The 15,363-nt window shown below is 43.5% G+C and overlaps 1 protein-coding gene across 3 annotated transcripts in view; it reads right to left on the bottom strand.

Moving 5' to 3' along the window:
- The window catches only part of BCAT1 (branched chain amino acid transaminase 1), a 55,737-nt gene that overhangs the window by 10,127 nt on the left and 30,247 nt on the right, over window positions 1-15,363 (bottom strand). For all 3 annotated transcript variants that reach the window (XM_059847995.1, XM_059847994.1, XM_059847993.1), the window contains 7 exons: window positions 14,155-14,265; window positions 12,791-12,910; window positions 10,749-10,912; window positions 9,073-9,215; window positions 4,177-4,262; window positions 2,314-2,454; window positions 1,098-1,172 (listed from right to left, as the gene is read on the bottom strand). In XM_059847995.1, the coding sequence (XP_059703978.1) occupies window positions 1,098-1,172; window positions 2,314-2,454; window positions 4,177-4,262; window positions 9,073-9,215; window positions 10,749-10,912; window positions 12,791-12,910; window positions 14,155-14,265 (840 nt within the window). The remainder of the gene's footprint in view (window positions 1-1,097; window positions 1,173-2,313; window positions 2,455-4,176; window positions 4,263-9,072; window positions 9,216-10,748; window positions 10,913-12,790; window positions 12,911-14,154; window positions 14,266-15,363) is intronic.

Consider the following 15,363-nt stretch of genomic DNA (forward strand, 5'->3'; position numbering starts at 1 on the left):
AACACCAGGGTGATGAGGCAAGGGGCAATGGGCAGGAACTGATGCCCAGGAAGTTCCACCTGAACATGAGGAAGAACTTGTTTATTGTGCAGGGACTGAGCCCTGGACAGATTGTCCAGAGAGAGTGTGGAGTCCCCCTCACTGGGGATATTCCCAAACTGCCTGGACACAATCCTGGGCCATGCCCAGCCTGACCCATTCTGACCTCACTCTGTGATCAGGGAGGGCACAGAAGGACCTCAGGAAAAAGGCTGGATACCTTTGTCTCCCACTGCTCACTGTCCCAAGGGAGAAAGACACAGATCACAGGATTACTGGCAGGAACATACAAATTTTAGTGGCAAATCTAGGAACACTTGGAGCCAAAAATGTAGGATGGAAACCATTAGAGTCAATTTGAAGAAATCCTGGCAATACTGCCAAGCAACTGCTATCAGATCTTAAATAAAGGGGCTTTGTAAATTGCCAAGCTCCTCTCCTATCCCCAAATCCCCCACATCATAAACTACACTAAATAAGGAAAAAAACCCAGGCAGCTTTAATAAAAAGGGCCATCACCTGCTGCTCACTGACTTCACCTGAAATGGCTCCTGAAATGCCCAGACATGGAGATAAAGCCCAGATTCCAAACAGACTTTGAAATTTAGCACCTGACAGAGGAGGGAAGTGCTTGAAGAATGAGAAGTGACCGTGTGAATGCAAGGATACATGGAAATGGTGATCAGCTGGCTGTGCCCAGTGAGTGTTTAATTGCCTCATTGATTAACCTGAACTCTTTTGTGGTTAAGATGCTCCACAATCCTGTCTTCTTCCCTTCAAAAGCAACCTCTAACAACAGCATTAGATTTCACTGGTAACAGTAAGACCTTGCAACTCTTACCCAGCTCCCAAGATGAGTAGGGCAGAATTACACTATACTTCATCTCTACCATACTTTCTCCAGGAAAGAAAATCATCAGAATAATCACACCAGACAAAGGGTCTACACTATGACACAGTGTCATCTACAGCAGCACTACCAAAAATATTATTTTCCACTCCTTTCAAACATTCACCTTTTATTATTTTTCCTGGTTATAGAAGAGAAAAGCCCTTACCTGGATATCAGTTAGCTTATTCAGGAAACGGGTTGTTACCTCAGGCCCATTCTCCATGGTTGGGATGTGCAAGTGCTGGCATGGAACAAAGGGCAGGGAGAAGGAGAGAGAAAGAGAATAACTTGTAATAATAGCTTTGCATATATTTGAGTATCTTATGGTTGCCAGAAGTTTTAATAAATATTTATCATGCTGGCTAGCCCTCCTTATGAGTAGGAAAGGGTGGTGAGTTTGGGGTTTTGGTTGGTTTTTTTAAAGAGAAGGGTGTTGCTAAGCCAGTGAAAAATTAAACTGTTTTGTTCCTGTTCAAGAAAGGCCAATCTAAACCTTCCAAGAGATTTGTCTAAAACTGAGAGAATATTGTGCAGGCAGTAGAGGTAACATAATATACAGTATTTCATTTCAAGGTATATTGTGCAGAAATACAACACTTATACTTACAGTACTTCTCACTCAGCCCCTCCATGTCTCATATTATCTTAGCATCAGCTAACACCAACACATTTATTCTATTTTATTCATTCAGGAAGCACTACCTAACAGACATTTACTGTACTTATCATGTTCAGTGGACAAATCACAACCCTTTATGCAGCTGCACTGCCCCCAGCCCTCTGAACTAACTTTGTGCTGACTAAACAGCACCAAATCAGCTTAACATTCTGAATGCCTGGGGAACTCCAGCTGTGCAGGAGAAATCTCCCACATGCTGAACAGTGGGTGAAGGCAGCTGGGCACTGCCTTGAAAGAGCTCTTCCACCAGAGCTGGGATCCCTACAAGGAGGGTGAACGAGAGAGGAACCTGAGAAGGAAGTGGCAGTGGCTCAGAAATTTGGTTCTCTGTAAAAGTCTTTTCTCTCCTCGCCCTTCCCAGGTACCTTAGCAAAAAATACTGAGTAAAAGATATGCAGAATAATGTATTTTTCTACATTTGCAAACAGGCTGGGAGCTGGTGTTTTCTTTGACCTTCCCAGAACTTGAGATTTTCTATTTTCAGCTATTAGGAAAAACCCCAGATAACAAAAGTTCCCTTCTGACAACCAGTAACTCACTTGGGAAACAACACTCTAACATAATTCACCCTTCCAGGCAGTGCACCTTTTCTATCTCCCTTGGTTTTGGCTTTCAGTTGCAATTAACTGTGATAAAATCCAGAAGAAAGAAAGAAAAGGGGTTAAAAAAAAAAAAAAAAAAAAAAAAAAAGACATTTCCCTACCTTGCCCTGATATAAAATTTTAGAGATGGGACACACAATGCAAGCTGTTCCAGCACCAAACATCTCCTTCACTCTGTTCTTTTCCAAGGCAGCTGTCAGGTCACTCATGGTGATGTATCGCTCAGACACTTTGAATTCTCCCTGCACAAGAAGCAGCAACCATAAAAATTGTAAAAAGTTAAAAAAACTCCATTACTGCTTTTGTTTTCTGAAACATTTCCAATAGGACTTTTAGCCTAGTGACAATAAATCAAGTTTTAACTCTGATCTTGTGATTTTTTCAAACATGCCAGTGTCACACAAGATAGATTTTCATCTCAAGAATGCCCTACAGAGATGCCAGAGGCTTGCCAGGTGCAAGGCTGATGATGAAGGGGCACTTCCCTCTGGTTTGGTGCAGGGTATCAGTATCACATTAGGGAATAACAAAGAATTGTTATGGGACACTGGATCTCTCTACTCATGGTCTCTAGTGTGTTACAGTTTGTCCAAAAGTTACTCAATTGTATCAATTTGCATCCCACTCTCTGACAATTCCTGAGCAAGACTCATTCTGTTGATTAGTTTCACCTGCCAGGCCAATTTGTGTGATGTATTTTTTAATCCCTAGTGAAACATTCCACTGCAGCCTGCACACAGCTGTCACATACAAAAATTAACTGTACTACAGGTAAGAGTAAAGCTATTTTTGCATCTGAAGTCTTAATACTGGGAGTGTTTTACCTTTCAGAAGAGTTGAAGGATTCACAGGAATCAACTGAAAGGATGTGTTTCGAGAAAAAATATGTCAGACTTTGCAATTTTTATTTCATGTAAATGTTTATTTGAAATGTTTATTTCATGTTTCATGTGGTATTCCTGTTATCCCACCCTGAGCATAATCCCAGCCAAATCCAGGAGACAGGATCCTGGGCTTGATGAGCCTCTGGCTGTGCAGCATCCTCAGCCAGGCTGCAATAAAACCTTTGAACACAGCAAGGCAGAGTTTGCTGCATTTCAAGGTATGAAGCACAGTCCCAAATGTCCCAATAAGCTCTTGGGCTGCTGCACTACAGAACAGGAACAGGAACCAGAGAGATGACTGCCAGACTGTGGCTGGGCAGGCTGCATGCTTGTTAGGAGATACAAGGCTGGAGGCATGAGAATTAATGCAGAAATAACGAGCTGATGACTGAAGTACAGCCATGGTCATGCACAGTAATTCTTTGTTTCCTTGCTCCAAGTGCTGGCACCAGTGGATTTAATGAGAATTTTCATGGCAAATACTGCATGGAGCTGCTTTAACAGCTTGGTATTGTTCTGTGTGACAGGTGTGGGTATTGTGGTGATGCTCCTGAGAATCCCTGAATGAGCACATCCTGAGCTCCCTCAGGTCAAAGGGACTGAGTGCCTGCTCAGCCAGTTTTGTCAGCAGCACCAAGCTGTGTGGTGGGGCTGACAGGCTGAAGGGAAGAGGGGACATCAGGGGGTGACACCCTTGAAAGAAGGGTTTTTGCCAGGCTGGACACAGCTCTGAGCAATGTGATCCAGTGGGAGATGCCCCTGCTCACTGCAGGGAGGCTGGAATAGATGGCCTTTAAAGTCCTTTCCAAGGCCAGGCTGGATGGGCTCTGAGCAGCCTGGGACAGGGCAAGGTGTCCCTGCCACGGCAGGGGCTGGAATGAGATGATCTTTAAGGTCCCCTCCAAATCAGGCCTTTGTATGAAGCCAGACTGGTGTGTGATTGTATGATTTAACCAAATCAGCTGAACTTTGGGATACTGAACTTTAGGATATGAACTTTAGGATCCTGAGCACCAGAAATGTTGACTTCTGCTGAAGTTACAACCTGACAACTGAAACCATTACTGCCAAAGCACTCACCCAGCTGCGTGCCAGATCCAAAATGCTCTGCCTTGTCACTCCTGGAAGGATGATGCCATCTAAAGGTGGCGTTGCCAGCTCATTTTCTGCCAAACAAAAAAGCACTGGTCGAAAAACAATCAAAGAAACAAACAAAAGTTTACTGATATTTCACCAAACACCTGGGTCCCTTACAACTCAGGATGTTCCATGATTCTGTGGCACCAAAACCAATCCCTACCCTGTAAGATGCAACGTTTCTCAGAGTTCTCCAAGAACACAAACACATATTCCATTCAGTAAGTTGTTGTTGAGTGTTTGGAACCTTTTATTTCACCTTTTATTATAACCTTTAGATATTAATGTATTAAATATGTTCCTTCCCCACCTTTTGGGCAGGGAAGAAATATTGAATACATTAATATATACATGCCTAATGCCTTGTAGATGGTTTTATTCCTCAGTGCACTGTACATGTAACTGTGTAACTTCCTAATGCAGCCACCCCTGGATTTATTCATTTGGACCCTCCTACCAGTGCATCCAAGTTCCTTTTATGAGGACCTGTGCCCACATCAGTAATAGGTGCAAAGTGCCATGCCAAAATGTACAGAAATGCTGCCCTGGAACAGGCTGCATGCTCTGCTCTGGTTTCACTAGCCCACAGTGTCATTCCCCAAGCTATCTCTGACTTCTAATGCCAGCAGCCCTCTCTTCCTCATACAGTCAGGAATAACAGCATTCCCTTTTGGAGTCTGACTGGCATCACTCCTCTTTGTGATGCATGTCTGGTCCTCATTCTGGCACAACTATCACAAGGACAAGACTTTAAAATTTTCCATGAGCCACAGGGCTCACCTGATTCTAAACTCTGCAAACCTGAAATTCTGCATTTGTGACCCAGCCACAATCTAATACACTCCTTTCTTTAACAGAAAACTTCAGATACTGTGGACTTTGACACCAAAGATTGTGATTGCACTTCTCTGTCTGGTAATGCTGCCACAGATCTCACCCAGGACCTGGTTAAGCTCAATAACATATATTAATTGATTTGAGCTAGCTTGAAAAGGTGCCAGGCCAACCCAGCTGCCAAACAGCACTGAGCAGACAGGACATGAAAGTCTCAAAATGTTCCCAACAGGCTGCTCTGTAGAATTTTGTCAGTGTGCACATGATGCCTCCCAGCCTGGGGCCAGCCAGGGAACATCTGCTCCCCTGGGATCCTGCAGGAATGACAACACCACCCAACAAGGCATGCCAAAGCTCATCCTCCCTGGGAACTGATGCCAAAGCAGGCTCCACATGACATCAGTGTGTCCATCTCCCAAAAAACAGACTGTGAGCTCACACACTCCACTTGCCTTCTGAGTTATTTTGATGGACTGGAGATGGATAGCTGCAAAAAGCAGGAGGAAAGCATCTGAGGGGTAATGTCAGGGCTTCTCTTCAGCTGCCTCCTGTTATTGCTCTGCTAGCAGCATTGCCTGCCCAGTGCCCTGGCACACCTGCTGTAGGCTTGCTCTAACAGCAGAATTCCATCAGAGACTTTAAAGGGGTTTGTAAAACGAGCTCTTCCATCTTCCACAACTGCAGCTTTGCCTATGAACCCAGAGCAGGTAAGCCTGCACTCCTGGGATGCCTTCAGGACTAGCCACCTGTAACAATGCTGAGAAATTCACCCAAATACACATTTGACCAAAGTGATACATTCCAAGTGAACTTCAGGATCCAGAAGAACCCAGAAAACCCCGTTTGCACTGATATTAGCAGCTGTATTCTTCTACCAGTTTGTCCTGGGTCTTTGTCCTTACTTCCTTCAGACTCTTCTTCAACTCTTCCCTCATGCAGTCACTGCCTTTGCATCTGTTAATTTGCTTTCCTCAACTGCTTTTTCATCCTTTGCTTTGTTTGTCACCTTCTGCATTTGCTGCTCTCCCCCCCACTCTATTTCTGGGGCTCTCTACTAGAAGAGAAGCTGCAATCCTGATTTTGTTAGCAGTGTAATTGTACAAGACACTTCCGTGGCACAATTAATGTCCCAACTACAGAATATTCAGCAAACTTGCCTGAAACTTCACCTGATTGTTCCAGAGAATCTTGTAACAGATTTACTTTTTAATTCATGAAATTTTGAAGTGGGGACCATTAATCACCACTTCAATTACAGCACACAAACATTAAATAATGCCTAAATACTATTCACAGTGCCTTAACACTGAAGACAGAAGCAGAGCCCAAATGTTTGCAAATCATTTTGAAGACACAGTTTTTCAAAACTGCACACAGATCTCTTAGCTAGCAATCCTCAGGTTGGGCATGTGTTTCAATTTTAAGGTTTTCTAAGGCTTTTTTAAAGCCATGTCTATATTCTAGGCAGAAGAACAGACATTGTGAGAGGAAGTGAGTTTCAATGTCAAGAGCCTCCTGGGATAGTTACATGCCCTGAAGAGGCAGGTGGAAGGGACTGTAGGGTGACTCCATTTTTCACTTAGTGAACAAACACCATAAACAGGATTGGATGGATGAGGTATTTATGCAATAGCAGGGATCCAGTTTTGGCCATATTCTAAGCCTCAGAGCAGCAGTGGCAATACAAGAGCAGTATGGAGCAAGTCATGCTGTTTTACCAAAATTTAAGCAGTTTTTTCCCCCTACTCCACCCTTGATGTTACACAAAATATTTTTTCAGGCTCCTCCTGCATGCAGAACAAGATGTCACCTTTAGGCACACAGGCTGCAGGAGAGCCTACCCCCACTGGGAGCATGGCTGTCCTCTAGGCCAGGCTCTACTGGGATAAGCCTCTGCTTACAAACCAAGGAGAGCAGCTCAGCTCCCAGCAGCACCTCAGAGCACACCACGATGGGCATTTTCTTTTGATGATGATCTGCAGTTTCTGCCTCACTTTCTCTGCTCCCTCTCAGCTGCAGCATTTGCATAACAACACCAGACAGCACAACCCTAGAGAATGTCCTTTGTGAAGTGACAGAACACAGTGACAAGCACATTCCAAACCCCCTTGCCCAACCACAGGCAGGTATGTGATGGCACTGGGTGGAGACCCCACAAAGGAAGAGTGACTCAGCACCCTGGGAGACACAAAGTGCTCCAGGAGGACAATGCCCATGTCCTGTGGAAGGACAGGGCTGGGAGCAGCCAGCCCTGCTGGGTGGCAGGAATTACAAGTTGTTTGCTCCAGCCAGCTCACAATAGCAGCATTGAGCCCTGCACGGGTGCCACAGTGATTGGCAGCTCTTTGGAACAGCACGGGGCTGCAGCTGCACAATTCCAGCATATTCCTGGTTCAAGTACAATGAGAACATTGAATTCCAATTATGTCCCTGCTTCAGTGTCCTTCCCTGGGCAGAAGGAGCCAAAATCTATTTTCATGTTTTTCCAGCTAAGCTCCACGAGGCAGAAATTTGGCCATCTATCTACACTGACAAATCAACTGCTGCAACAAGAAAATGTCTGATATTTATCACTTCATTCATAAAGCTTCACAGACTCATTCAGCACTGAGGGACTGTTGTCCCTCTTCTTACAAATGTGGGAAAGATTTTGCAGAAGAACAAGCAATAGAACTGGAGATGGGAGTCTGTTGCCTTGTTCTTCTAAGCCTGCTGAGGTTTACATTCTTGTAATGAAGTTTTCATGTAAATAATTATTGTTTTTACATTCCTCTCTGGAGGAAGAGAAATTTGATAGACTGTTGGTTTGTCCAGTGTCATTGGAGAGGTGGCTCTGCCATCCTCCAATCCACTGTCACTTTTGAAAGCCTATAAATGTTGGAGTCAGAAAATAAACTTCCCTTTTTTTCACCTTGGAAGTTCCAGCGTGCATGTCATTTTATTTTGTGTCCTAGAGTGACAGGAGGCAGGCAGCTGGATCCCAAGAACACTGCATCATCCAAAGCACTCTGCTATCCCCACAAAATGCTGCCTGTTTTCTGCACAAGCTGACAACTCTCAAAGGACCCCATGAAATGGGTGCCTACAATGAAATCTGTCTGACCCCTGCATCTGCTGCCATGTAAAAATTCACTAACACCTCATTTCCTTGGAGAGAAGAAAATTACTTTTATTCAAAAAGAAAGTCTTCTTTCTTCTTGGGGGAAAAAAAAAGGGAAGAAAAGTCTTTTATTCCCTTGCCTGTAGTCTTCCAAGCCAGTTATCAGGTGCAGCTATCACAAGCACTGAATACTTGCACACCCAACTGGTGGTTCTGAGATGCCCACAGAGTTGGCTAGTTTTAATAGTTAGCTTTAACAGCTTAATCAGCATGTACCTTGCCCAGAGATGACTGTGGGTAGAAAGAGGTAAAAATAGCTTAAAGAATGATGATAGATCTTGGAAGCATCTTTTGAGCATTACTGATACCTGACACTCACTGATGCATTTCTCTCGCTGCCACCAATGGACAGACCTTCAAATTCTTCTAAGACAAGAGTTTTGGATTGGATGCTGCAATACTTCTGGATATGGTTCAGGAGTATCTGACTGGCCAGCCAGAGGTGATGGGAGCCACTCACCCTCAAAGCTAGAGAGCCTGAAGAGTTGCACAGCCCTGAGCTGCCTTTTAGCACGTCTGCACTGCCTCTGAACCAACAGCTCCTGGAGCCCAAACATGCTGCTGGCACCCAGGCTGATGTGAGACCTTGTGCAGGGCTGAACTCTGCCCTCCTGAGCACGGGGACCAGCCCAGCAGTTTGGTCTGTTCTCAGCAGGCAGCACTCACAGCTGCTCCAGGATCTCCTCTCTCAGCTAACAGCCACCCAGTCACCTTCAGAATGGGCATTTCCTTTGTTTAACCATCTTCATTAAAAAGATTATGATCTGCATTCTAACAACCATTTTGTGGATTACGGTCCCATTCATCTGCTCTGTTAAAAGTTTTCACACTTTATGTCACCATACCTCCATTTTCATTTATCCAGTAGAGAAACAGATTCATTGTTCCAACTTCAGTTATTTGGTGATCTTCTCCATAGAGCCACAAAACCTGCTGGCAGCCAAACTCCAGGGCTTCTTGCTGGGCATAAATAGAAGAACCGTAATTCCTCCAGGGAAAAAAAAAACAAAACCAAAGAGTGATGAGTACCTGGTTGGGCATCTTAATTTAAACAAGATTTTGGGCACATCTACCTCATGAGCAAGTGCCCTGCAGCAGTCACTGCTTGTCCCTGGGATATTTTCACTGAAGTATTCCACCAGCATTTTACTAGATTGTTTGTACCTACAACCCAAAAACTTTAAAGGGCTGAACAGCACCAACAACTCCACCATATCCATCCAGATTGTATTAAACATACTTCTTGTTCCATACTCTGGACATTGTAATCATTGCAACTGAAAATCCTCAGAGAGCATTTATCTTTATTTAGCAGTTGGCATCCTGGAAAGGGAGTAAGAATTCTCCTCCAGGTTTTGGAGGTTTTTTGTTGTTTGGTTTTTTTGGTTCATTTTTTGGGTTTTTTTTGTTTGTTGTTGTTGCTTTGTTTGTTTGTTTTTAAATTCATCTACCTCATGTCAGATGGGTAATACATGTTAGATGAAACTCTTGGAGCACAAAAAACACCACAGGTGAGCTTTTTTTTTCTAATAAAAGATATTAAGAGAACTAGCATCTTCAGGAAATGCAGTTTTGTCTAGATTAATTCCACATCCTTTAGGAGAAAATTTTTCTAAAATGCTGCCTACAGAGTGAACCTAACTGAATAATGCCTACTGCTAAAAATGTTATACAGAGTGAACCTACCTGAATAATGCCTACAGAGTGAACCTAACTGAATAATGCCTACTGCTTTGAGGGGAAAAAAAAACCCTTTTTACTTCTAATCTTAAAGAACCTTGCATACACAAAGTCAGCAGCTCCAAAATGCTGACTACACTGAAGCCAAGTTCTCACCTCTGGGCACAAATCAAGTCAGTAATGACTCCAGACTACTGTTTTTCACAGCTGATGTATGAAGGATCCACTGGAAACAATATACTTCTAGAAGAAGAATCTCATAAACAAAATCTCTTTCAAAAACAAAACCTCATTTAAAACCTCAAGAACAAAATCTCATTGAAAAAAAATCTCTTTTTTTTTAAAAAAAGCAAAGGTTCAGAACATCAGCTTGAATGAAGGAAAGTTATTTTCCTGCCCTCTGATTATTGTACCAGCTCAGTTGAGCACCACTTGACAGCTACTGACTCCTGCCTAGCAAAGAAACTCCTGGCTGGGACAATCCAGGGAAGGAGGTGAGCAGCCAGAGCACGCTGCTGCACTGGTGATGCAGCACAAAGTGTAACTCCAGGGTCAACTCCTGCAAGGGCAAGAGCCAAAGCATTACATGGACACCTGCCAGGTGCACTTCCTGAGCTTGAGATGCTGGAAAAAAATCAGCTGGCTGTAATAGTCAAACAAAAATAGGCAAGTGAGTTGCATAAATAATATTTGCAAAGTACAAATTTGAACTCTTTGTTATAGTATGTTCTCTATTTAACTACTGCATTTAATGTCTGTGTTTCTGCTGGATTAGATGCTTCACTAAAAGCCAAATCTGCTTTGGGAGCTGTGCAGAAAAGGCAGGATGATGTTTCCTTACCCTCCCACTTTGCAGTCTCCTGTTCCCCCTTTCCACGCTCTCACGTATTTTGGATCTGCCCACAGGGATATTGGATTAAAGCTTCCACTTGCAAAGTAAGGGCCCACAGGGCTCAGAATGACATACAGCAGGGCTTTAGTGGGCTTCTTCACTCCCAGGGAAGGCTGAAAACAAAGAATGCAAGCAAATCCAAAGTTACAGGTGTCCTTCAAACATCAGGGGCTGCACCTTCAGCTTCTGAAACTGCTTTCAGTGGAACTGCAGCATGAGAGTGCTTTGACCAGGACAGTGCAAAGCGCTGCAATGAATAAAAAATATCTTTATAACTTTAATCCCCCCTCCAAGCAACACAACAACCCTAATTTTATATACTGCTACCATTCACTTACAGCCATTCCATTTGTCTATGTTATCCTAGCACTCTCAACTAGTTTCAAGTTTTTGAGAATTTAAAGATTAGCTTAACAATGTGCTATACAATTATATTAATATAACACAGTAGAAAATAATAGAATACAACAGAACACAAAATAATAGACTATAATAGACTACAAAACCTGTAAGAGAATACAACATATTAATATAATAATATGAATTAATCATACCAGAAGCCCACAAAGCCTTCTGGGGGAAGGAGTAGCAACACCAGCAGTAACAGCAGAGGAGAAACCACTGTCAGCTGCACTAGTGAGAACTGTCCAGTGCCAGCTGGCATTGCCAGAGCTGAGTGCTGGCTCTCTGAATGCCTGTGTGACAGCTAAAATCATCTGCCTGCTAAAAATAGCTCACACAACAGCCCAGGAAATAACCAACAATGTCAGAGATTTTCCTGCCCCTCCTCTCTGAGAGATGGCATCTCACACTCCAAGTCATCACCATCAGTACTTGAAGGTGCAGGTAAGGAGTCTGGGGCTGGCCAAAGTTCTCCAGGTGCTGAAAGGGTTCCTTGGATTTCTGTCTGCCCTGCTGCCTCAGACTTCTAACAGGGTTAACTGAGATCTTGATATTTTTGCTGATGTGATCATCCAAAAGATTGTGCTGCCTAGGTTTCTGATTGATTCATAAAAGCCTAGCAGGACACTCAAGCTGGAAACAACACGTGATAGTGGAAAGGCCACAGGGGCTGGCAATCCTGAAGCAAAGCTCAGAGCAAAAGAATTTCCAAAAACAAAACCAGGGCTAAACACCCCAATTTTAATATCACTACCTTGTAGGCACTGAGTGGAGATTCTTTAATCTGAAAATCTGCAACTAGTTTAGAAGCACTCAATTAATGGAGTCCTAGAACCTATGTGAAATGTGAAATGCTCACGTATGGTAACTACTCACAGACAGGGACACTGCAGGAGTTCAGTTTACCTAGTTTGGAACCTACATTCTTCAGCTTCCTTGTCCTATGCTCTAGCCTTGTATACTTCTGTCTTGCTACTGCTGAAAAAAGAGAACCCTGAAGGATTTAGTAAAATAAACTCTGTTTCTAATGCCTTTCACCAACACTACAGAACTGACACATGAAACTCAGAGAGGACACATCAATACCTATTTGATAAGGAGCCCCTTAGAAGGTCAGTTTCAAGAATAACTGACAGAGAAACTAGTCCTTAGCTCTGCTGAAAATGTCTCTTCTGAGACATCTTAAAGGGTAAAATCTTCCAAAAACTTCCCTGTTCAGAAATGACTTGAAATTACAAAATGTACACAGCAAGTTGTGATCCATCATGTTCTCTCTGAATTATGAGGATTTTAATATCACCATGTCAGGTACAACTGTCCTTTCAGCACAACCCCAACTAACAAGAACTGCTCCATTCCCACTGTGAGCAGTGGGAGGAAACTCCGTTTATTCTCCGTGCTCTGAGCCAGTGTGCCCACTGAGTGGCACTGTGGTCAACCTAAAATTCCTGCTGGGGACTCCCAAGTAAAACCACAACATCAATCTGCCCCCAGACTTCATCCTGTCACCTACTGACTGCTGAGTATCTCCCTGTATGGATGGAGGACTTTGCCTTGTACCTAAATCAACAAAATTAAATACTGCACACCTCAGTTCCGATGAGGGTAGGACGGATGTAGAGGCTGGCAGAGGTTGAGTAGGGCACCCACTCCTGCTCCAGCTCCACAAGCTTACAGATGCACTCCAACAGCTCCTTCTGGTCAAAAGTCTGGCAAGGAACAGAAAGGGAAAAAAGCAAATGGAGAAATAAAGCTGGAACACTTTATGGTCCTCACAGATCCACGTGCCCCAGGGAACACCTCCTCAGGATATGCAACACTGACATGCTGCACAGGTTCTCATCTTCCGTGGGTTCATTCCTTACAGAATTTAACAGCCCACAGTTTTAGCTCCTGTGCCTTTTTGTGCAGTATCCCAAGTGACCTCCTCTGCTCCACAGTGTCCTCCTGAGATGGTAAAAAGGGGCCACTGACCCTTCTTGCCTCCAAAGCATGTGGAGAACTCCCTGTGCAGCCAACTCAGCTGGGCATACAGCACCACCTCTTCTACAGGAGAGTGCTCTGGTTTACAGCTCCAAAGGGCCAGCAAGTCTCCCCAAGTTCCCAAGTTCTTACAGCAATTAAGCTAACAAGCCTGGCAGGAAGTTCACTGGCCAAGACACAACTGCTAAAAGCAGTGTAAAGTTACTGGTATGACCAGAACCAAAGGCACTCAAGAGGCTGAACAGCAGAGAAGAAAAGGGAGAACACCAGCACCAGAGCAAATCAGAGAGCTGTCTGCATGCAAATACTGCAGAACAACACCCATCCCTTGTCACTGTCATAATTTTGGAAAAACCCCTTAGCCCAGGATTTTGGTCCTGGGAAGCTGAGAATCCTCAGAGAAAAAAGGAAAATAATTATCTGACTTGCTTCTCCTGTCTTTTGCTGCTTTGGAACGTGGTTGGAGATTGTTTCATTGGTTTCATGTGAATTGTTTTGACTCATTGGCCAATCAGTGCCAAGCTGTGTCAAGGCTCTGGAAAGAGTCACAAGTTTTCATTATTATCTTTTGAGCCTTCTAAGTATCCTTTCTGTATTCTTTAGTATAGTATTCTTTAATATGATATAGTATCATAAAACAATAAATGAGCCTTCTGAGCACATGGAGTCAGATCCATCACTCCTTCCTGCCACGGGGCACCCTGCAAATACAATAATCCCTCAGAAGCACTCTGAGGCAGCAGGGAGGCAACAATGAAAGCAAAACACTCCCTGCTCTGATTTTAAAATAAGCACTTAAAGGGTTTCCTTCAACGAGTAAGGTCTGTTAACAAAGTTTTATTGCACTATCAGAGACTTAAGAGTGTTTGATGAACGTTACTCCTGAAAAGCTGCAGAGATGAGCACTCTGACAGTGCAAACTGCTCTGGGGAGGCTGTCTGAAGGAGCAGGAGCTGCCCTGGGTACGTACTGGCAGCGTTGTCCTCAGTGCTGACCGTGCCATCCTGTCCATGTTGAGGGCAGGCCGGAACAGGCGGATTTTGCCGTCCACTCCTCGGTACGCCTTCATCCCTTCGAACAGCTACGAGCAGGGGGGGAGAAACACACAGTGACCTGAGCACCCACACCAACTGAGGAAAGAACAGCTTCACCCTCCTGCTCACAGCACTCAAACAAACACACAGTGACTCAGACAGCTCACCCCTGAGCATCCACACCAACTGAGGAAGAAAAGCTTCACCCTCCTGCTCACAGCACTCAAACAAACACACAGTGACTCAGACAGCTCACCCCTGAGCATCCACACCAACTGAGGAAGAAAAGCTTTGCCCCTCTGCTCACAGCACTCAAACACAAAAATGCTAACTAGTGAGTTCTGGCAATGCACTCCAGTGAGACAGATTTATCTGCACTACAGGCACATAGTACAGTATCTTTGTAATATCAACTTCTGCACTCCTCATTATAACCTCATTTTTATTTTTTTTTCATAATTTGGTTACAGCAATTAAAATTTGTAGCATGTGTTTGACTTAACGATTCCTTCACATCCTAATACCTGAGTCAAAGCAGCATTTTTGCTTCTATAAGGGATCAATAGAATTTTATTTTATATATGTGTTAATTATTTTTAGAGCTCTGGCCAAAACACATCTTTGTTAGGAAGTATAGAATAAGGTAATTGAGAGAATTCTTGTAAAGTTCTTGCTGTAGTTGTAGCAGGAGTTGGTCACTTATTTCCCCCCTATGCTGTGGAAGGGGATTTAGCCTGCATGAGAGATGCAGCCTTACTCTAAAGATAAAATACATGGAAATATTTTCTCTATGTACTTTACAGGAAATTTAAAGATAGTTATCCCATCAAACTTCAGGATCCAGACAACTGGTGTTGACAATCAAACCTTTATCCTATCAATGCCCTCCCAGCATCTCCTAACCACATCACAAAACACACCCACCAAACATCCAGTTATTTCCAGTTACAGACTGGTAATTTCTGGTTATACTTATAGACAGAAAACGTGTATTATATGAGCTCATGTTAATATCTATGTATACACAACTCTTATTTGGATTAAGTATTAAAGGCCCACTTATGCATAGAGACAACAGGTCAGATTCTTAGAATTTTACCTTCCAAAGCATTTCTTTGTTCATTAAATTTCAGTGCAAGTTCTAT

This window comes from Haemorhous mexicanus, chromosome 5 (genome assembly GCF_027477595.1).
Source record: "Haemorhous mexicanus isolate bHaeMex1 chromosome 5, bHaeMex1.pri, whole genome shotgun sequence".
NCBI classification, from domain to species: domain Eukaryota; kingdom Metazoa; phylum Chordata; class Aves; order Passeriformes; family Fringillidae; genus Haemorhous; species Haemorhous mexicanus.